The sequence below is a fragment of the Rhinichthys klamathensis genome, unplaced genomic scaffold, assembly GCF_029890125.1.
Source record: "Rhinichthys klamathensis goyatoka isolate OS25496 unplaced genomic scaffold, OSU_Roscu_1.1 h1tg000006l_1, whole genome shotgun sequence".
Taxonomy (NCBI): Eukaryota; Metazoa; Chordata; class Actinopteri; order Cypriniformes; family Leuciscidae; genus Rhinichthys; species Rhinichthys klamathensis.
In genome coordinates, this window is record NW_026606559.1 from 2,490,656 (window position 1) to 2,514,198 (window position 23,543).

Sequence of the window (23,543 nt, forward strand, 5' to 3'; positions counted from 1 at the left end):
ACGATACATTCGATTTCATTTCATTCAGGTAATACATTTTACAACCAAACAGATTATTACGCCACGATAGCACAATCCACCTGCTGTCAAGACGCTGATCTTGACCATGGTGTTGACAAGAGACAGGAATATGATTGCAGACATCACGAACCATGTTTCCATGTGCAGTTTGTTAACGTTAGACGTCGTCTTTTTGTCTGGTACTAATAAAGTTCACTAGCTAAACACTAAGTTATCATTAGCTAGTTCATGCTTACAGCTGTTAGCTAACAATGACTGTACCTAACGTTAGTTGTTCGCTGGATCGACCAGCTTACATGCATCTTTCACTGTATTTTACTGAACTCAGCACAGAGCCAACCAACCCCGTGACGTCACCAGTTATAATACCGCACAATGGCGGCGCCCTTGCCGCTCGAAAGATATAACGGTGTTTCTTTTTTCTTTTATATGTTAACATTTGTCATGTGTCTTATATAATTTTGATTATAGTGGTAATCCATCTTGTAAATTATGTAAACTTGACTGACTGCTTCATTTCCCCTTTAACTTCAAATAACCCAACACATGTGACTCAGATTCAGATGACGCAAACTCTGAATCAACATGCACCAATGCTACATTTTCTATATAGTCTATTGTAATCATTATGTTCACAACTTGTAATAATTACTTTAATGAGCTCTGTTTCTGCCTAAAATGAATACAGGATGTTAGCTAATTATGAAATACATTACTTGTACACAGTCACCTGATAACAGATTACTCTACATTGTAATGTAGACACATGCATTTTCTGTAAAGCTGCTTTGAAACGATATGTATTGGGAAAAGAGCTATAAAAATAAATGTGGGTTGAATCGAAATTTAACAGTTTTTGTTGACGAGCTAACAAATCTCTAAAATACAAAAGCTTCACATCCATTTTGATTACATAGTGTTTTTCATGATAAATTTTAACTAGACATTAACTGAGTGTTGACATCATCTAAATTACTTTATGTGTTTCCAACTAAGAACCATTCAGGTCTTCAATGGATTCATAATTACAACTTGGAAAGCTCGCCTATTTCTCTCCTTGACAGTGTCGTGACGTCATGTAAACAGAAGCAAAAAGGGCAATGGCATCCACAGTTGGCTCCTTCTGTTTGATACGTCATTTGATTATAGTTAGTGGTAATTGTGTGCTTGCTTTGAATTTGTGCACACATATAGAACTGAATTAACATAGTGGTTAAATAATTTGTTGTCATTAACAACCAAGTGACACATAGATCCATTTTGGTGTTGTGATTGTTGCTACAGTACAAATCCAAGGACGTTTCCTACAAGTAGAATTGCTGAGTTGCTATCTTGTAATTACAGTAATTCCAACACAACATGACTGCAAAAGACACAGTCTGTGAAGCATGCAGCAGAATAATAATCAAAGCAATACTAATTCTAGGTCAAACTCACCATGACAACTGTATGATGACTAAATGTTGATACTAAAGATGGGAACATTTCAGTCAAGTTAAGAACAAAAACATTTGGGCAGGGTTGGAAAAATGCAATCCCTCTTAAACTTCCAGGACATGCAAGAAACAGTTCATCCAGTACTGAAGTAAGAAAAAAACTTGCAACACAAGCCAGGAAGAAAGACGTAAGCACACCAATGATGAGTTGCATAAAACTTTAGTTCATTATGCACCGGACAGCCTGATCCAGTGAAACGGGGTATCATTAAGCACTAGGACAGATCGTTCTGACCACAGCACCCATAATCATCCCTTATCAGTCACTAACTCAATGTACATAATAGTTGAATGAATGAACAGCAGGGATTTCCACTGAATTTTCCGCTGAACTGTGGTGTCCAGGCTTGGGTCTATAGTGTCACGACCCCGCCTCAGTCCGGGGGTATTAACACTGTATAGGAAACTATGAATGATAGCAAAATGACGCAAGATAGAATGGAATGCGTCCATGAAGTCGGCCGGCCATTGAAAGTGAGCAATGAGGTTCATGATCAATTCCCTCTGCAGCAAGTATCTTGTGATTGGAGTAAAGTCAAGACCTTTTTGTCCATATGTTGGAATTTGTTGAGAAATCTAATTTTCCTTGATCTTTTGACATAGTATAAGAGGTCATTGCACTATATATATAAAAAAAAACATCCTGAAAGTTTCAGAACTCAAAACTTCCTTGTAAGTCCAAAAACTGCTTTTATTGAAACCAAGCTGCCAAAACGGTTCATTTCATATTTTGTCTCAGTATGATGTCATAGTGCAACGAAAGATCGCCTCTGCAGAAGAAAATCAATGCCTACTTCTACATCATTGCCTCATTAGCCCAGCCCAACGATTTGCGCATGTAGTAGGAGGTGAGTAAATACGAGAGTGATGCAATCACAGGATTACTCAAGCAACATAAACAAGAGATTGTGCAGTGCCAAATTGTGGAAAAAGAGTCTTTGCATTGCCATTTTCCTAACATTAGGAAAGCGTGGAAGAACTTTATTTTTAAAGTTCCAGATCGCAACACAGATGCACAGAGTATTGATGGCATGCTATCTAGATAATCTTTTTCATTTTATTTAAAACACGACACAGTGTAATTGACAAAGGTATATGTTTTACACTTTACTGCAAATGGTGAACGATGAGAACGACAGTGCGACAAACGATGATACATTTATTCATAATTCATTTACTTAAACTTTGCTTGCCACAACCAAGACTTATAAAGCATACACATTCAAATGTTTCACAGATGGCAAATGCTTTAACTAGGCTATATAACGTGATAAACACCTTTTTGTAACTTCGGTTAAACGCTAAGAATGTAATAGCTACCTCACAAATACATAAGGAATAAATATAAATAAAGATGATTAATTACCACGCAGTCGCAAACTGGAGCATATTTGAGGCGCAAGTTATTTCTTCTAATTCAGGATCAGACTCTGGCTCAAACATGTATGGCTGAATTTCACCGGTTGCCATTTTTCAACACCGGAAGTTTTCAGAACACTTCCACAAGTGTATTTTAATATGCAAAGTTGTTTCCCAATCATAGCAGCAGTCATTTGCTTGCACAACTTGAATGTGGTATTAAAGGGAAAAAAGAAAACTAAAGTCAGAACTCGCGTTCAAATACTTTTCTGCACTTTTCTGGCTTTCACATATAGACCTAAATCGTGAAAACAAGATGCCAAAGCAGCTGAATGGAATATTTTCTATAATCAAATAATTGGGATGGCCTGCAGGGTGTACTCTACAGTGTTTGTAATAGTGTATTTTGTTAGTTCACCCGTTTAGTAAATTATAATTCTGGCATCATTTACTCACCATAATGACGTTACAAACCCAAGACTTGTGTACATCTTTAAACATCCACAGGTAAATTTTACAAAATAATGCCACAGGTGATTGTAACGATGGCAACCTAACTAAGATTCAGTGGTATGGTATGTAAGAGTTATTAAAGGGATCGTCCAAATACACACACACACACACACACATACACACACACACACACACACACACACACACACACACACACACACACACACACACACACACACACACACACACACAATAATTCTCTCATCATTTACTAACCCTCATGTTGTTCTAAACCTGTATGAATTTCTTTTTCAGCAGAACACTAAAGAAGATACTTTTGGAGGAAAAAAACATTATTTCCATACAATGAAAGCGAATGGGGTCCAAAACAACCCTGCACCTTCATTGTATTGACAAAATAAAATTTTTGGGTGAACTATCCCTTTAATGTGCTCAATGTATGTGCGTTGATCAATGTTTATATGTAAATTACAGCCTAAACAGGGAGAGAAATCTATCAGGTTTCATTAAAAATATCTTAATTTGTGTTTTAAAGATGAATGAGCATGAGTAACTGATGACAGAATTGGTGAACTATCTTTTTAATGTGTAATAATTATTTTAAGCTTGTACAATTGCACAATTGTTACTAGGTCTGATGTAACCCCATCCCAAAAGCAAAAACACTCCAGTTAAAGGCATCGATCTAGACAACCATCATATCACATTGCATTAACCAACACACAGAAAATGATACAACACGAATATATTATATCAATAATTAGCTGATTATAAGAACAATAATCTGTTATATTTATATGTTCAATATCTTACCATAAGGACTACAAGAAACTGTAGTATGACAATTAACTACAGCAAGCAGGTGTTAGCAATGATCAAAATGTAAAACATATTCATAGAAAAAAATATATTTTAGAGGCATTTTGGTTTTACATTTAATGAAGCAGCTCAATCTTAGTGAACAACTTGCCTCATAAAGGTTGTCAGAAAGTTTTATTTTATTTTTAATTTAGCCTTTATTTAACCAGGAGAGAACCTCAATGAGATTACAGTCACTTTTACAGGAGTGTCCTGGCCAAGATAAATACATGATGTGACTGTCCACGAGGATGGAAAGAACTCAGAACATAATGTTTGTACATTGCATTTCCCTCTTGTATTAATTGATTAATAATGAGCAAAAAAATTAACACAAACCTTCCCCACTCTGATCTACACACACAACCCCCCTTCGACACTCTTTCAGCACTACACAGTGAACGAATCACCACTCAAAGCTTTTTAACTTTGTCATGCTCTTTAAACAGGGGTTTAAATCATTGTGGACCCATTTAAAATAATTTATGAACCAGAACTCACCGGTGTCTGGCGTGTGTAAAGCCTGCGTCAGCCCGGTCACAGAGAGCTAAATGCACACGTAGTATTACAAGACGGCTTTGCCATAACTGCTCCTGCTTCTGGATCTCTATTATCCCAATGCATGCATCCACAATGTATCTATCTCTAAGCTGACTTTCTCCAATACACAGCAAACAATTCCTCCTCTTCCAATAGCCCCACCCTTAAAAGCTTCATCCTCAAACTGAACCGTGTCTTTAGTCTCAGCCCGTCAGTGGAGGAACCTCCAGAGAATGAAATAGGACCTAGAACAGGACCTTGTGGTATTCCTCATCAGAGGGACTACAAAACTTCATGTTTTTTAACCCATTTAATCTCACTGGTAACATTTGTTATCTAAATTTAAATTATTTAAGTATTTCACACAGTTGTTCACTATAAATGAATGTGCAGACAGTCCTGATTTAACTGAACATTTTAATTGATGTAAATAGTCACATGATCAGAGCTGTTTAAGTGCATAATTCACCCAAAAAAAACAGGCTGTCATCATTGAATTGCCCTCATGTCATTCCAAACCTGTATGACTTTATTTCTTCTGCAGAACACAAAGAAGATATTTAAAAGAATGTTGGTAACTTAACAATTTTGGTGACCATTGACTTCCACTACATTTATCCAAATATCTTCGTTTATGATCCACAGAAGAAAGAAAGTATTTTTGGGTGAACCATATCTTTATTTCCAGTTTGGCCTTCTAAAAGATTATATCTGTGCCAAAGCGCCACAAAAGGAAGCATGTAAAGGATGTCATTATACAGATACAATTACTGTATCTTTTGTTACATGTATGTGACATAATTGATTATTACTTTTGACTAATAGGTGGCACTAACACCAAATTGGTCTGATGTACTCAGTGTTGGGTGACATTTATTTTTTTATGTGAGATTTTTGACCAAGCTGTTCAATAGTTATAAGCAAAAAAATATATATATATATATATATATATATATATATATATATATATATATATATATATATATCGTGACCAATTGTTGGCACTGTGCCAAAATTGTACAGGTACACTTAGGTCATGATAGTCATAACACACATCAAGTTTGGTCAGAATACGCTAAAGTGTATAGGAGATATAGCCTCACATCCATTTTTTTGTGTTTGTAGAATTTCTCACGTTAAACGAGAATGGTTTGATGAATTAACTTGAATTCCGTGTTCCGTCAGCAAGGTGTGAGGATGATATGATTAAATTTTCATGAAAATAGTAGGTTTTTAAAGAAAAATCTAAATGTCGGACAGGAAGTTCAAAACTGGTATCTATGTTCTCAGCATGACCCAAGTAATCTATTAAGACCAGTTTCATTACAATAGGCAAAATTTATCAAAAGCTATTAACATTTTTGGACATTTCATTATAATTCTTGACCACAAGATGGCACATCCCTGAAACTTTTTGAGTACCATCAGGGCATGGTGGCGATGACAATTACCAAGTTTCATAACGATACGCCAATGCCTTCGTAGAATATAGTATTTTACGACAAAATTCAAAATTGCCGCCATCTAAAACGGGTATCGTTTGACTCGGCATGCTATACCAAATCTAAAGAGCTTTTGTGATTTTTGGCCAAACCGTTCGTAAGTAATAAGCAAAAACAGCAATTTTTCTAAGTGGCACTGTGCCAAAACTGTGCAGGCACCGTCGACAGGCCTGCAGAGATATAGCCTAACATCCATTTTGGCGTGCTCTTCGTTTTGTCTAGTGAGTTATTCAAGAACGGCTTGACGAATCAACTTGATTTCCATATTTTTAGTCGCCATGGTTTTAAGAAGATCAGAGACAATTTTGGTGAAAATTGGATGAACCGTCTACAACGTGTTTGAAAAAGTAGTTTTTTCTGAAAATTCAAAATGGCAGAAAAATGTTCATGATGTTATAGGGTGCAAAGGAATCAGAGGAAAAAAATATTGTTTCTTGCCCTATACTGTTCAAAAGTTATTAGCATAAATGTACGTGAAATTTGGACAGTTGGTGGCACTAGAGGGATTGAGTTAGAAACTCCAAAATTGAAATATCGTTAATGCTGTCTGCCATCTATCTTTGTGCCAAATTTCACAACGTTTTACCATACGGATATATGGGCTGCCATAGACTTCATAGAGCGGAAGAAGAAGAACACTAATGGATACAATAGGTGCCTATGCACCATCGGTGCTTGGCCTCTAATAATAACAACAACAACAATGAAAATAATAATAGGCCTAATAATGAAAATAAAAATGAAGTATTACAGAATGGTATTTTGGTGATTGCATATTTTACAATTCCTAGCTGTATATTTGATTAAATAATGCCAACATATTTGAGCTGTTAAAAAATATCTTTGTCACTGTAAAATAATTATAAACATATAGGCTGTGTTTTTCATACAGGAAGCTGCACCGAATTTTATACATTTTAAAACATAATTTTAGTAATATTTTACCATAAAAATACTCACATCATCTGGCGAAATATAGATTATATCCACGAATAATACATATTAAATATCACATCCCTCCCGTTAGGATTACGAACGTTTTTTTTTTTTTCTATGGAAGCACCAGTTTCATCACTTGCACGTTCGCATTACATGTAATAGCCTACATTAGTTACGAGGGTGTTCTGCTTACTTTTGGCATTAGGCTATTGTGTTATTTTTTACATGTTACATTTCTACACTGTGATAAAGCGGTAACAGGCAGGTTTACCATGATTTTTTTGTAGGATAGGGTAGGAGCTATCAATCAATTCCAAGGTTTAACTGAATAAGACCATTTAATTTAGATGCTACCACGTGGAGTCCATTTTAGGTGATCTGACAAAACATTTTTACAGCGTAAATTACAAGCTGTGTATTAACATAATTTGATTCTGCTGCTGCAACAACTTAAGTTTTTTATACTCTCTAGGATTCTAGGACAGAAATGCCACACCTCTCAGCCCTCTCTCGCCCACTGGTCTTATTTACTCACAAGTTCTTCTTTAGGGCAACCTACACCCGTTTCCCCCTCAGTGCACACTTACAGATCAAACTTTGGTGTGAACACTCGTTTCTAAAAACATATAGGGGTGAGAAGTAAAATTCATCGCTTACCTTTCTATAGCGGAGACGAAACGTGCCTTATTCACTGTAAATGTATGTATGTGTGGCTGCGCTGGACACTGTCAGTATCTAAAGACTCCGCCCACTTATGCCAGACCCCGCCCACTCCCGGGCAACACCACCCCGTCATCAGCCACTAGCGTTTCGCGTTCAGGCCAGACCCCCGCGCGAACCAATGTGTGCGTTGAATAAGCTTAGCGCGTGACACAGCTCTGAGTACACACGGTTAAAGCATTACTGACAACATGGCTGTGTGTACACACACACACACACACACACACAAAACACGTTTCACATCGATTTTTTTGCTCTCTACTCGTTACACATTAACGTTATATTATGTTCTAGATAGCCCCCACGTGCTCATGGGTTTAATCTTACCAGATATCTGATATTTGGGTCGTGTAGCTACAAAAGGTCATTGAGGAACTTTCCCTTCAGTAGGCTACACGTTTTATTTGACTGTTTTTCCGACTGTAAGAAGACAAATATGACCATAGTAGAATACCAGAACAGTTTCTGCTAAAATATAGTTAGCCTACTACAATAAATATTCTTTCCTAAAACCCAGTAAATTATGTCCACATGATGTCTTAATATATTGGATAAAATGTTAAACTCTTAAATGTTTTAAATATATTTAACACCAGTTTCTAATACACAAATCTTTGCATTTCCTCATAGACTGCACGTCAATGAGTAAAATGTCAACCCTTTCCTTACCTGGTACAACAAAGCAGTCCAAAAGGTTACTGGAGCTTTCCCCAAATGAGTTTAAAGGTATATCCTTCTGACAGTGAGTACAGGGACATCAATATTGTTGAATAAGGCTTTGTGCCTGTATAATATGCCATAAAAAAACTCAAAATATAGGTGGTTATAATGACCAATCTCTACATGACTGATATTGTGAATATGAAGATTTAATTGATTAGATATCCAGGAGGCGCAGCCATTACGTCCAATCTTGATAAAGGACAGATTCAGTGCTAAAGATATATTTTTTTAACCTGTTTAATACTCATTTAATTTCAAAGCATTTCATTTAGACAAAGCACTGTAGTCTTTTTAAGAACAACAACAAAAAACGTTTAAATGCATGAGTTATGAAAAGAAATTTGCACCCCATTTTATTTTACCCATTCAATCATACAGAAGTCTGTTGTCCTGTAGACTTTATTAGTTTATTTCTGTTAACATGTCTCCTCGGTGAGTAGTCTAGTTACTTTTGAAAAGGCTGATGGCATATGAATGATAAGAGTGCTTGTTAAATCAAACTAATAGCTCAGACTATGTGATGGGTATACAGTAATTATCAGAAAGCAAGGTTATAACTTATAACAAAAGAGTTTGAAATTGTTATTCACTCATAAATTCAAGTTCTACAATGTCTTTTGAAGCACATTCAGCAAATAACCCTTGTTTTCTTAAGAACCATTTTGTTGTTGTTTAAGGTTCTTGGGTTGGCTATATGATTCTTCGGAGATTAATTTCTCCAGGGCTGCGTTTCCCAAAAGCATCGTAAGCCTAAATTGATAGTCGAGACCATTGGTGGTAATTGTCATATGATCAACTTAAGCTTACAATGCTTTTGGGAAACGCAGCCTAGATCAGCGCATTATATTATGTGTTCTTGAAATCCAAAGAACGTTGATGTTTTTCTGTGGAACTTGAAATAAAGGACTTGTGGAACATAGAAAAGGTTATACTATATGGCATCACACTGCATGCTGCTTGGTTCTAATTCGAATCTTATTTTTTTATTTGTAATGAAACACAATTTGGTACTTGCTATTGCTAGTCAGAGGCAGTTGGTATTATTCATTCTAGAAAGCAAAAATCTTTATGCCTATTGCAACAAGTGGCATAATTTCTTGGAAGAGAAATTGTACATTTTAAATGTGCATGTATGCTAAGCTAACTTTCACAAATTTTAAGAGGAGACAGATGGCCTTGAATACAACAAAAAGCCACCATTTTGATGTCATGGAGTTTATAAAAATTGCATGTTGGCCATTTAAGCTTAAATTATTCAACCAAATATAATTAAATCCAGTTTTGTATCAGAAATCTTCCATGAACCCATTCAAAACATCTGTGACTTCCATCAGATGTGTCAAGCCTTTGTATATGAGACTGCTCAGTTCTCTAGGATTTTAGCATCTCTTAAAAATGAAACTTTGTTGTCATCTATGGTTCCATGAAGAAACTTTAACATCCATGGATCCTATCCATTGAACTAGACACTCTTAGAAATAGGAAAGGCACAGTGATGCCATAAAATAAACATTTAGGTTCCCTAAATAACATTTTATGGAATGGATATGTTCGATGTTAAATGTCTTCATGGAACTAGATTTCATTTCCAATCCAAGAACTGTTATTTTTAAGAGTGGATGCTAAACTTGACACAACAGATGGAAATCACAGATGTTTGAATTTTTAAGAGTGAAGGTTCTTTGTAGAGAAAAAAAAAAAAAAAGTTCTTTAGATTGTTCTTCACACTAAGGAATATTGTTTTCAATGGTACACTTATGTAACTTTTTAAAGTTTAAAACTTAAATAATATGTCAACACATCATTAATCCTTCTTCCAAAACGTGCTTTTGTTTGACCCTGATTCACTATGGTAAGGTAAGCCTTTTATAAGTATTTATAATTTAGACCTGTCGGGACGGTTTTTACAGGAAATCACATACACTCGCCTGTGCATGTCTCGTCATATCCATAAATAAAGAAAAGTTGCTCCGGCTACTGTGCAACTGTATAGTGTGTATGGTGTATGGTGTACGAGTGGAATAGGTGAAGTTGTCACAACGAGCGAGAACATTTGACATGAAGCATGAAGCAGCTAAATCTCGATCCTCCAAGAAATCACGTTTTTTTATTTTTATTTTTAAATGTAGAACAGAGTCTGCTAGCAAAAAGAGAACGTGACAGAGCTCGCAATAAAAGGAGGATCAACATTGGCTTGGCATTTGAAATGTAAAAGCGACATGGTGTTTTTATTGCTCAACAGGTGAGTAAGGTATTTTACTGAACAAATAAATTGCCATATGTAACTCTCTAACAGAGTTCATTGTAAATCATTATCTATTATGAAGGGTCATATTAATCAGCACATGCAGTCCCGAGCCGAAGCACAACCAAAACAATGTTCTTCCACAAAATACATGCAGTTTTGTTTTTCTTAACTGCTAAAGGGCCAAAAGTTACATAGTGCAGCTTTAAGAAATATTCAATGACAGATTCTTTAGGGAACCCAAAATGGCATCACTGTGCCTCCCAGTGACCCCAGACACATAGACCACACTTTGGGTGAAAGCTCATTTGTATAACATAGTGTACAAAATAATCAAAAAACAGTCTGTGCCCTTTTCAGTACTCAAACATGTTTAGTTACTTTACCAAATATACTTACAACCATTTCAATCTCTCAAAATGTCAAATAAACTCAGTCCTATGTGATTTCCAAGGGTCAAATCTATACATGGTTTGTACACAGAAGGCCAGATTAGAATACCTGCTGATCTTCTTCCATAAATTATTGTAATGATGCATATCTATCTTATGCATATATAACTGTGACCTTTGATCTGATTTCTCCAGAGTTTGTTTTCCTTTAATGGCTGTCCTGGTTTGAAAGCAAACAGTCATTTTGCAGTTTCGTAACACATATCATAATGGCCACAAACGAGCCGGAATTCTGACCAACAGAGGGATTGTGGGAGGGGAAGAATTTACTGCCATCCGCCATAGAGGGGATTACCCCATCAAGACGAGGAGGAGCCTGCCCAGAGATAGACATCCCACAACCCTCAGAGCACATGGGCTCTGCCAAAATACGTAATAACACATTAATATAGGAAAGAGAGGATGGTTTATGAAGCCGAAGAAGGCACATAACAGGGATCTCTTGGTTTTAAGGAATATTTTTGAAACCTTTTGCACCCATAAAACAGATTATACACATCACCCAGTTACAAATTAGTGGGACTAAATTACAATTTGTCAGACATACAAATCATTCATCATAAAATTGTTCAAAACTTGCACATTGATACCTATTTCAAAATGTGCATTCTCGAGCCACCGAACACCGTTGTCGTGCAAATGAACGTCCAGAACACAATACAAGTTTTCAGTTGAAACGGTGTCGTGTTAGCGGCCCCTAACTAATGATCTTTGCAATGGAAGTGAATTAATCAAAAACTAACTTTAGCTGGACAATAACTTTATTCTAGAGCTGCTGTAAAGCCAAAACAATCTGTTACTTTAATTTCCTATTATCACTGTAAAGCTGCTTTGAAACAATATTGTTAAAAGGGCTATATAAATGAAGGTGACTTGACTTGACTAAAATGGCTGGATAACACAACACTCTTTTATGATACGGATTGAGCTAAACTGCAATTGATAATACTGGAGTCTGTCACGAGGTGACTGTCCATTAATAGCTTGTTAGAGTTCATAATTAATTCTAGTTACAAGAAACATACTTACTAGGATTTTTTGTGAGTCATGATTTCTGATGTTGTCGTCCATCTGAAGACTGATCTAATCATTGCCAGTAAATGCATCTCTACCTTTGGTAAAACCTCATAATCATTGGTTTGGGAATGGCTTTTGATAGAGGTCTGTGAGGGCATTAAGTTGAAGCCCTAACAAGAGCGTGTGACCTCTTCAAGCATGTGCTATCTAATTTTGAGACACCATACAAAAAACAATCAAAACCTTGCTAAACCGGTTTCGGGTTCCCTCGGGCTCAAATCAGGTACCAGACCTCAGACTAAGCAGACCTAAGCTGATTAAACTTAACTTTCTAAAAAACATTTGGCTAACACATCTGAAATGACTCCAATTTGTTTGATTTTAGCCGAAGTGTTCAATCAGGCCTTTGGAGCACAAAACAATGTCGGAGAATCAATAACACCATTACAGGAGGACATATAGTATTTTGCAAATCACCTTTGGAGATCCCAGGTTTTCCACACCAGTCGGCCAGTAAATTTCCATGACTTTTCTGAGGTGAATTTCTTAATCGTGGGAACCACTGTAATTTCAAGGGTTAGAAAAATTCTTAGGTGAAACCGTGAAATCCTCATCCAACCGTTTTGTAGCTAAAGCTTATCATTTCAATCAGCCTCAAAGGAAAGTTGCTCACCATTATCGGTTGTGTCCTTAAGCTATCAATCCAGTAAGGGCTGTCTCAAAAAGCCTTTTAGTCACATAGGCCTATAGCCGTTTTGTTCATCTTATGGAGAATACAACGGTTTCATGGCGATTGTCCAAACATATGCCAGAACCGTTGTCAGAGACAGCTGGAGAACAAGATGAAAAAGTTGAGTGATAAACAGAGACGTGGTGAAAGAGTTATACATTCTTGCATGACAAGCCAGTTTTTCCTGACAGGATATGAACCTTCAAAAACATGTATTAGTGTGTTTAAAATGTTGTCCTATCTGCTGGCAAGTTGTTTGACATGTAAACCTAACATAACTGTAAAACATATAGTTTTGTGATGGGCTGTTTAAAGCAAAAACATGTAAAGCAGCAGGAACACTGACTGTGTGACCAGTCCAATCTTAAACTGGAATGAATATAAATTTATTTAGGAATATTTCCAAATTTGTAAAAAAAAAAATTCTTATTGAACTTGTTGTTTTGAGTCCTCTGTACTTTGAGTTTGCAGCTTGGTGCTTTGTTTTATTTTATTAAGCTTAAAAGTTCAGCACTATGACAAACACTGCAAAAATACAAGCAATAACTATGGCATCTAGACTAAACAATAACATGAAGTTCACAGATTCCAGACAACATTATTAATCCATTTATGAAATTGTCAAAAGTCTTGCTAGCATCTCTTTTAGTGTATGCATACAATTTGTCAATCCTCAAGCAGTGTACAAGGAAAGAATGAATGAATCAACAATTTATTGGTGTACAAGTCTGATTCAGTTTGTGCTGCAATAAAAAAAAAGTACATTACAAAAAGCATTATTTAAAAATCTCTTTCATTACACTAATGCTTTAGTGTCAGATTTGAAATGTACTATATTAGTATCATGTGTTTTCTTTTTTTTTTTTTTACAACCGTCCAGGTCTCTTATATAATGATAAATAAGAACAACATAAAAAAAAAACTTGTGTAAATATATTAAACAATTTACTCTAAATAAAGTAGTGTATGATTTACCCAATGAAATAAATTAAAGCTGAAGTACTATGACAGCTCTACATCACAGTTGTTCAGCAGTTTGTTGAGAAGGTATTGATTACATTATGTCCAATCATACAGTATCTATAAGGCTTTAAAAATAATCTACAAGTGTTTTCAAAATAATCAGTTTTACAAAAAGTGCATTAGTAGTATTGGTCAAATATACGGCATGTGTATCTACAATGCTTTAAAAAAACATTGTCAAGAGTGGTCCATTGTCAATAGTCCACTTTTCTAATAGAAATAGATAGTAGAATGGTCATTCCAGAATTATCATTCTGTAAATATTTTAAAAATAACAATAAAAAATTTAAAGAAACACCTTTATAATAACAATTAAATAAAAATATCTTAGTGTTTTCCATTTGACCAACTGGTGTTCCTTTAAAAAAAGAAAAATCAATAAGCATATTGCCAAAGACTGTTCTGATTGGCAGGTGGATTCAATTGCAGACCACCACCTTATACTGTTGCAACAGCAAATACCTGAATAATGTATTCAGGTATAATACTGATAGAAATATAGAAGTTAGGCAGACAACATATGAAAAAAAAAAAACTATCAAATTCCAAGCAGCATTAACAAAGAGCTTCAAATGTCAACATTCCAAGTCAGTAGCAGGACATAATCTGCCTGAAACTAAGCAAATTAGTATTGGCACGGATGTGAAAGCAGCAAATCACTATAAATAAAGAAGGCTGTGATGATTGTGTTAACATTTATGCTAATGTCGTTGCAGATAATGCTAAAACACCAGATTTGGCGGTTCTTGAAACCCAAACGGTGATCCAGTGAAGGTTCAGTGTCCATAAGAAAGTGATGTTGCCTGAATGGTGCCAAGTCTCCCATTCACTTGTCGTCTTGTCTGTGTGACAGGGACCTGTAAAATGTAAAGTCTTAATTTGTCATATTTGTGTCATTTATTCAAGAGACAAATACTTTGTGTTGCCAAATGTGTTGCCATTATCCCCTTTTACACAAATTACCGTTTAGAGATCATGTGTTAACAGGACAAGGTACATTAGTTTAGGCATTTTTCCAGTATGAGGTGGTAACAATTAAATTACCGGTATGATGACAAATAACAAAGATAACAAAGAATAGGATTACGTACAGTACGAGGTAAGGTAAGAAGTTTGCTTTGGGCCAATCATAATGCTCTGTCAGAGCTGTTTATGGTAAGTTCCGCTGCTTTTAATTGTTTTTCTATGTAAACATGCGCTTGATGGACATCTGACTCGAGATGAGAGCTCGAGACCTTGCCTTTTCCATTCATCAACACTGCTCTGCAGTAGCTTTTGTGTACTATAGTAACTGCAGTACTGTAGTTACTATTATGAGTTGTGTGTTTTTAGGAGCAAAAACATATTTTGTGTGATAATCCTCTTGCGCCTGTCAGAAGTACCAAAATATTATGTCAAATTAGACAGATAGTGAAATTAAAGCGCATCCTCTCATCCTGGTGCACACAGTGTTTAAAGGTAATTTACTGACAGGGCTTGACAGTGTAAGTTTTTTACTCACATTTGCTTAAAAGAGATGTGTGCAAACTGTAAAATGTAGGACCACATATGCAAATAAAAAAGACCCCCCCCCCCCTTCCCTCCTTAGTTGTAGGAAATTTTTATATTTTGAAATAACAACATCATTTGACAGTATAATTTTTTTTTATTCTAGTATTTTTTAAAATACACTTCTCTTTATGTCCACCAAAGCTGCATTTATTTGATCAAAAATACAGTAAAAACACTAATATGAAATATTATAGCAATTAAAAATGTAAAAAACTAGCAGCCGTTTCGCCAGTCATCATTCTAATATGCTGATTTGGTGCTCAGGAAACATTTCTAATTATTATCAATATTGAAAACAGGTGTGCTGATTAATATTTTTATGGAAACCAATTTTTCAGGATGCTTTGATGAATAGAAAGTACACAAATACAGCATGTATTTGAAATATAAATCTTTTATAACATAAATGTCTTTACTGCCACTTTTAATCAAATTAGCAAATGTATAGCAAAGATATTCCTCCACATGGTTTTTAAATAGTTAGCTAAAATGTATTTTTGTTTATCATAATTATTGTGATCTTTGTATGCTGATGCCTGTTGTGTTTTCTATAATTTTAAGGAAGAATAGTTAAATACCAAATGTAGTAAATCTACCTCAAATCTCATAAGTGAGGCCAATAATGAGCCTCTTACCTTCCTAAGTCGTTGAGCCCCAGAGCCTGAGCGAATGGCATCCAGAAGAGCCTCTCGGGCCGCCTCTGGGTTTCCTCCAGCAGGCAGCACTAGAGGGGGCTTGGCTGGAGCTGAAGGGGGAGGTGGTGGAGGACTGAAAGCTGGAGGAGGGGGTGGCACAAAAGCAAGAGGAGAAGTGGGAGGAGGCGAGATAACATCTCTCTGGACATTTCTGTCCTCCTCAATCTTCCTGAGCTGCTCCAACTCCTTAGCTGCACCTGATTTGATCTAGAAGCACAACAATGACGTAGTATTTATACTTAACTGACAATCACAACCAGACTGCATCTAAATCAATTTAGTTTTTTTGAAAAAATGAACAAACAACATTCTTTATCAAACAGGTTTCCCAAACAAAAACTCCACCCATCTCCCAACTGGTTCTAATGTTGCAGTACAATGATTGGCGACCCCCAGAAATGTAATCTATGAAGCTGTCTAAGGCATGGTCATTTACCTTTGCTCTACATAATTTTGTGTACAAAATCATAGTAATCTTAACGGGAATCTGTACAATAAAATATTTCCCCTGATGGAGTTTTAGTGGAAGAGAAATTCTCCTACGCGAATATTGAGATTGTTCGTCGTGTAAAGGTGTGGTAACCTTTAAAAGTTGCATGTCAAAATTGTACAGTTGAAATTGTTTAAACTTAATAGGAGACCAACAGAAAGCTGCTTAGTTTTAAAGTGAAATTTTGCTGATGAGCCCTCACTTTAATTGTGTAACACTAAGTCATGTAAAGGTATGGTCATATTTACTGTTGCTTAGAAAAATGTATAGGGTGAAACCCAGTCATTCCAATAGGAATCAGCACAGTCAGAAATGTTGTGATGTTGAAAAATTCTTGACAAAAACTTTACATTGGGATAAAGATGGTCAGCAAATGTGCCATGTTGACCAACAGAAAGCTTTTTAGTTTGAAAGTGAGTTCTGTTTGAGCTGTATTTGGAGCATTGCTACACTATTGACAATGGCCCATTAAATTTTGCTTATGTGACTGTGCCTTAATCAGGGTCGTAGAATTTAGTAGGGGCGCTAGGGACGTGTCCCTACCAATATCCAGTGACACTGATATATCCCTAGCAATAATTTCGATCAAAACTTAAAATATATTTATATATTGATGTCCCTGTCCCCACCAATTTCAAAATCAAACCTACGCCACTGCCTTAAATTATACTAATATTTAGCTTACCTTCTTCAGTCCGGCAGAGTTACTTGAAGCTCTTATTGCTGAAAAAAGTGCAGAACGCTCATTCTCTGCATCATTGTAAGATGGCTTCTTAACTGTGCAGCTGGTAGACATGTCAGATACCTGGACAATGTGAAAAGTAATACAATGATTTTATATTATACTATAATTAAATTATCTTTAAGAATCCTAGCTTAATAAGATGTTCTAGAAAGCTGATAAACATACTTTCATGCTGTGACTCATAGTTTACCTTTTTGAGGCGTTCAATGCCCTCTCCAGACTGAATGGACTCCATTAGAGAGCTATGGATAGAAGTTTCCTTTTGGACAGACTTAAAAATAACAGGCTTAAACTTCTTAACTGGTCCAAATATGTTACCCATGTCTGGTTCAGATGGAATCTCAGATTTGTATAACTCTGGCGTCTTTCGAGCAGAGGATGTGTCTGGGAACTTATTGATTGATGTGGCTTCTTCAGAGGAAGATTCCATGTGTTTAATGTGACCAGACACATGTGTTGAGGGCAGGATTTTGTTATTTAAGGGATGTGAGTCCAGAGATTTGAGAGAATCTTCCCCATGCAGAGTGCCTTTTTCAATACCGCATATCCTCTCAGAACTTGCTGGCTTTTCTGCAACATGACTAGGGTAACTTTGCAGGCATTTAGGATGTCCAAAAGAAGGCACAGTATTTTCAGTGGGTTTGAAAGTGGTAGTAGGTTTGTGTATGTTTGTAGGTCTAACCTCATTATTAAACAGATGATTGACAGGTTTTTTGACACCAACAATGGACTCTGATGGCGCCTGCATGATAACTACTTTAGTATTGGGAATGCTATTGTTTTTAGCAATGGCAGAAGCTACGTATTGGCTGGAGGTTCTTCTGGAAGGTATAAGAAAAGAAAGATCACGCCTTTCAGCTGTGAAAGAGTGATTCTTTGGAGGTTCTGGGGATGTAGGCTTACTTCCCACTACAGATATGGACTTCCTTTCCAATATAATGACCTCTTTGTGTGTTTCCTCAGGAGGTGTTTTCAGTGAAAGTTTAGAGACTCCAGACACAATCAAGGGTTTGAACACATCGATGGTTCCTTGGTTGGTTGCAGTTGATTGGTCTTGCTTCTCTGCAGTGCTCCAAAAGGCTTTGGCTTTGTCCAATGGGGATTTTTCTGCACAAGTATCCACGTCGAGATTGCCGTTTTTTGGTGGGCCAGTGGAAATCTGTTTCCCTGTAACCATGTTGCCCTGTTCATCAATCTTAATGGCACCTAGGACTAGAGAGCCTGTAGGTTTGGTCTGGGACACAGACGGTTTTGGAGGGATGACTGTGAAGGTTTTCATTCCAAATCGAGAGAACGAACTTTGGGTGATCTTACCCTGAGTTGTTAGGACTCTGGTAATAGGTGCCCTGTCCTCATAAGAAGGCTCTGTTCTGAACTTCTGGACCATAGGTGCAGATTTTAGTCTCTCGTCAGTAACCTTTTGAACGGTTTGAACAGCAGGACGCACAAAACTTTGGGGCTTCTGTGATACAATGTTTTTCTGACTCTTTAGTTCTTCAGTTTCAGCTTTACTCTTAGTCTCTGAGCTGAAGGCTGCCTTCTGTTCCATATTGTCTATGTGCTTAGCATCTTGTGATAACTTCTCATTGGATAGAGATGGACTTGTGGTTTTCTCAATAACTGTGAGTGTAGTCACTTCTGACTGCTTCTCTATGTCTGGAGATGGATTTCTGTGTTTCTCCTCTGTCAGGCAGGCATTGTTGTTTTTGTTTTGGATAGCTTCACATGGTGTACACGATTGGCTGGTGATGTTTTGCGTGGTGCTCAACAATTCTGCCTCATACTCGCTCATGCTGAACCGGTCATCATCAAGAACATCATCAATGGTTGTTACTGGAATGTCCATGTCAACAATGGACACAGGTATTTCATCATCCACAAACACAGATGCTCCTCCTGAGTGATTAATGTCTAATATACAGGAAAAACACAGTTAGTAAATAAATGAATAATTCATAGGGCTAACAGTGTTATTGGTATGGCCGTAACTAAACTGCCAGGAAACATGTTTACCTAAAATAATTCCTAGCAATACACAGAATGGATAACTGAAAGAAGAAAATAGGAAGATTTTTTAAAGGATCATGAAACACTAAAGTAGATTAAGTAAATTGGTTTATTTGAAGCTTTTTTTGCAACATTTTTGGTTTAAAATCTTCATTGTGTCAACATCACAGGATGACTCACCAGTATCTCATAATTATTCATGAGACTTCAATGCAGAGTACAAATGTAAACAGCTGTGCATTTATTTGTGCATTAAATTATGGCTGTATATTGGTTCATTTTGTTGCATGTAATGGTGAATTGCAGCATGCATTTGTGGGAATCAACTCTATGAGAGTGAAAAAAGACACTGTTGTGTTGCCTGTATTCGCGCTCCACTCCGCAGCTTACCACACTCAATGTTGTAGCATTTTTCAAAACTATGGTGAAAACTAACAGGTTTTTTTTATGACCCTTTAAAGTATTAACGAGGAAGCACAGTTTATCCATGAGTAATTTACCTGCCAGATTTGCATCTAGATTGGCCAGGGTGAGGTGTATCTGTGCAGTAATCTCTGGATCTTCTTCATATCCATTTTGTCTCTTGATTGACTGCTGTCCTCGCTGAATATTTCCACTACTGAGAAATCAATAAATTATCTCAGCTGGTTGTGTATTTGTAACAAGCAATTATTTGTATTTGTAAAAAGAAGTGAACAAATTTGTTAAAGCTGTCCCTAGAATCACTATACTGTTTAAGGTAATACTGCATTTCTGTTCAATAATAATAAAAAATTGCATATTTTTCTAGTTATTACGTTTATTTTGTGCCTTCGGTGTAGCATGCAAGTCTCACATGCAAGGTGTGAGTCAGTGTTCAATATTAACTCGATGAAACTAACACAGAACACATACATGACATTACAGTATGAGACCTACAATATTAGATGGGAGTTGTAACTCTTTATCCTGTGCTTATTCACATGAACACACGCCTAAATTTTTTTTTGTTTTAACACCCTTGGAAATGGCTGCTTTTACAGATGACCGAGTGGAAAAACTAATAGCCCTTTCCTGGAAAAAGAAAAGAGCGTGAGAAGACAGTATGGAGTCCTATAGTGGAGACAGAGCCGGAGCAAGGATCTTGAGGTGAGGCTGCAGGCTTTGGCGGAGAATCCGTACACATACATCTGGAGTAGTCAGCACTTTCAGCTCCATAAAGCAAAGTTTTAAAAAGCCAGACTCCTCAGTCAGCCCTGGAGAAACACTGGCTGGCTGGAAAAGGATAAGCGTGAGACTGGCTGAACTGTGGGAATGAATTGATGGTGGTAAACAGAGAGAATGAGAGAGATAAATCCTTTGCTCTGTCTCCACTCTGCCTGGGAGAGCTTTTGATTCCTATCCAGCGGAGAAATACAAGTCCAATGAACCTATTGATCTTATGGAGTTCAAACAATGTGAGATAAGGTGTGGTGAATATGACTATTTGTTGTTTAAATGTAAAATATCTGAAACAGTTATAAATAAACTAATTGTTTCATGCTACTAATAAACACTTGGATTCTAGATTGGTTTGAATCTGGTTTGGAGCACCCACTTTTCTCATCGAATATCCTATTTCACTTGGAATAAGGGAAGCAAATTTCAATTAGCACAATGGGTCAAAATTGGCATTTCATGTTGACTCTAAGGTGGTAGCTGGTTTTTAGAACATGGAACAATTGTTCAAACTACTTGTTGGCTAGTCCAAGCTGGTTTAGATGGTTGACCAGCCAAACTATAGTACCAGGAGGTAGAGTAGGGACATATCTACTAGGGGTGTAAATCTTTAGGCACCTCACGATCCGATCCAATTCCGATTCCGATTCTTGGAGTCACAATACGATTCCAAAACAGTTAATATCAGAGGTTTTGTCCAGTCAGTTGAATCGTTTAAGTCATAACTGACTGTTTACATTAATTTTGCATCATAAAAGCATGTTGAGATGAGATGCAAGTGCATTTAACCGCATACACGGGATTCACACATAACCGCATGCCGCGAGCGATCTTCACAAAGCGTACGTGAGTATTTGAAAGCAGCTGTCTGTCAGGTAGTGAGTTTCTTGTATTAAATAGACCTGCTACATTCTAAATGGCATAAACGATGCCTTTGTAGAGAATTTTTAGGGGAAAATGCTGAAATACCAAATTGTAAGCGTAACATCAAGCAAAGTTGTTCACCCTCCTTTGCAATGAAGCTTGCGATTGCCCTTGTAATCCACTTCAACCTTTTTGAACGTTATAGAAGATTAGTATATGTAAGGTTTGAGGGTTTGTGTGTGAGTCCATGTGGAATTGGAAGCAAGCAGAATTTGGCCATCATGCATTTGCGGTTAAAAAGGAAACTCAGAATCGATTCTGGAAATTTGTTGAAACTCAGAATCATGATGCATGATCCATGATTTTTCTCCCACCCATAATGTCTGCAGTGGTAGACCATCTTGGAGTAGCAAAAAAATGGATTTAGCTGGATTTTTAAGGGGAACGAATTACATTTTGCTTTTCTATAAGCGTCACCTACTGTCAAAGATTGACATTTTTTTTACCGAACATTCGTGTTGGTGTGAACAGCCCTGTACCAGAGGCTTTTGTTTGTTGTGGTGGTCTATAGCTAGTGTAAACGTGTACATGTGCATACCTTTTTCTAGAACCCCAGGTCGCACAGCCCTCATCACTGTCACTGGAAGAGTCTTTGGACTTTGCAGGCAGAGCTGAGGCACTGTTTAGCGACATGATGTCCACAGGTGAAATAGATTGTACCCTTTCAGAGGGAGAGACTAGGCCGGACTCTTCGGCCATGCCCTCTGATGCCGCATAGCCCTGGTCTGCAAAACTCTCACTGCTTGCCACGGACACTGTTTCCACTTCCTGCTCTGCCACCCTCTCCGACAAAGACTCATGAGCTGAATGCTGCCAGGCTGAAAGGGAGATAAAATGTCACTGTCATTAATGCCATAATGCAGAATTCCTCAAATCTGGTCCTGAATGGCCACTGCCCGGCAGAGTTAAACAAGCTAATCAAGACCTTCAGAGTTATTGGCTGTGCCCAAAAGCTGAAAAAATGCTGCCACCACATTTAGCATATGAAGGCAGGAAGGCAAAAAGGCATGTCTGAAACCAATGATTGAGACACATCCTGTCTACTGAGATACCTTCATCTGATCATGGTGACTGAAATTTGTGGTTGGTAGTTAGTTTGTGTAAATGTATGTTTTTGACCAACTTCAAACAACTTCAACTTCTAGACATTTCTAGAGAGAATTAGTATTGTAGTAATTAAATATTTGCTTAGTTGTCACCAAAGCTCACTTTGTTTTCTTCGATCATTAGATTGAAGCATCCAAAGCCTGCCTCCAAAGCCTGTTCGAAATACGTATTGTGAGGTACCTTTGTGCGCAAACGCTACCTGCGAAGTAATTGCCTGATAGGGCAACGAGGCAACAAGTCAGCTGCCTAAGCTTTCAGACACAGCCACTAGAAATTTGATCAGGGTTTGATCTAAACTCTGCAGGAAAGAGGGCCTCCAGGGCTGGATTGAGGGAACCCTGCCATAGTGAGTCAGTACTTCCGATTGGGTTAATTATGTAACATGCTTCATCAAGTCCAAAACCAAAAGAACAGAATTAGTGCAAAATGTGCATGTACTATCTGTTAAAGAGAGTGTTATGTTAATATTTAGAGCTTTGAAGTGCTGGAAACGGTGTGAACCAACGGTGTGAACCATTTTTCAGCCTCTGAAAAAAAGTGCTTGAATTTCACTCTCAAAAGGTTGTACGAACCCTGTAGTAAATAATGTAAAAACATTTATATATTTCAGCCACAATCCCATGGTTACAGTTAACATTACTACATTAAATCCATGGTGAATGTTGGTTATTTGTGGACTGAAAAGCCTTTTATAACTTGTTATAATGTTGTTATGTTTCTCCTGGTTT

The 23,543-nt window shown here is 36.9% G+C and overlaps 2 protein-coding genes across 12 annotated transcripts in view; both read right to left on the reverse strand.

The window, feature by feature from the left end:
- grb10b (growth factor receptor-bound protein 10b) overlaps positions 1 to 7,944 on the reverse strand; it is a 139,041-nt gene extending 131,097 nt beyond the window's left edge. For 3 of the 5 annotated variants that reach the window (XM_056257551.1, XM_056257542.1, XM_056257524.1), the window contains exon 1: positions 7,847 to 7,944. The gene's annotated coding sequence lies outside the window, so the exon portion shown is untranslated. Of the gene's footprint in view, positions 1 to 4,709; positions 4,793 to 7,846 lie in introns of those variants that run through there. The other 2 variants (XM_056257560.1, XM_056257534.1) reach the window with 1 other exon arrangement.
- A 5,825-nt stretch (positions 7,945 to 13,769) lies between these two features.
- The window catches only part of cobl (cordon-bleu WH2 repeat protein), a 166,456-nt gene continuing 156,682 nt past the window's right edge, over positions 13,770 to 23,543 (reverse strand). For 6 of the 7 annotated variants that reach the window (XM_056257486.1, XM_056257511.1, XM_056257495.1 and 3 more), the window contains 6 exons: positions 22,247 to 22,526; positions 20,088 to 20,206; positions 17,771 to 19,491; positions 17,521 to 17,640; positions 16,286 to 16,552; positions 13,770 to 14,956 (listed from right to left, as the gene is read on the reverse strand). In XM_056257486.1, the coding sequence (XP_056113461.1) occupies positions 14,876 to 14,956; positions 16,286 to 16,552; positions 17,521 to 17,640; positions 17,771 to 19,491; positions 20,088 to 20,206; positions 22,247 to 22,526 (2,588 nt within the window). In that variant the 3' untranslated portion in view covers positions 13,770 to 14,875. The remainder of the gene's footprint in view (positions 14,957 to 16,285; positions 16,553 to 17,520; positions 17,641 to 17,770; positions 19,492 to 20,087; positions 20,207 to 22,246; positions 22,527 to 23,543) is intronic. The other variant, XM_056257468.1, reaches the window with a different exon arrangement.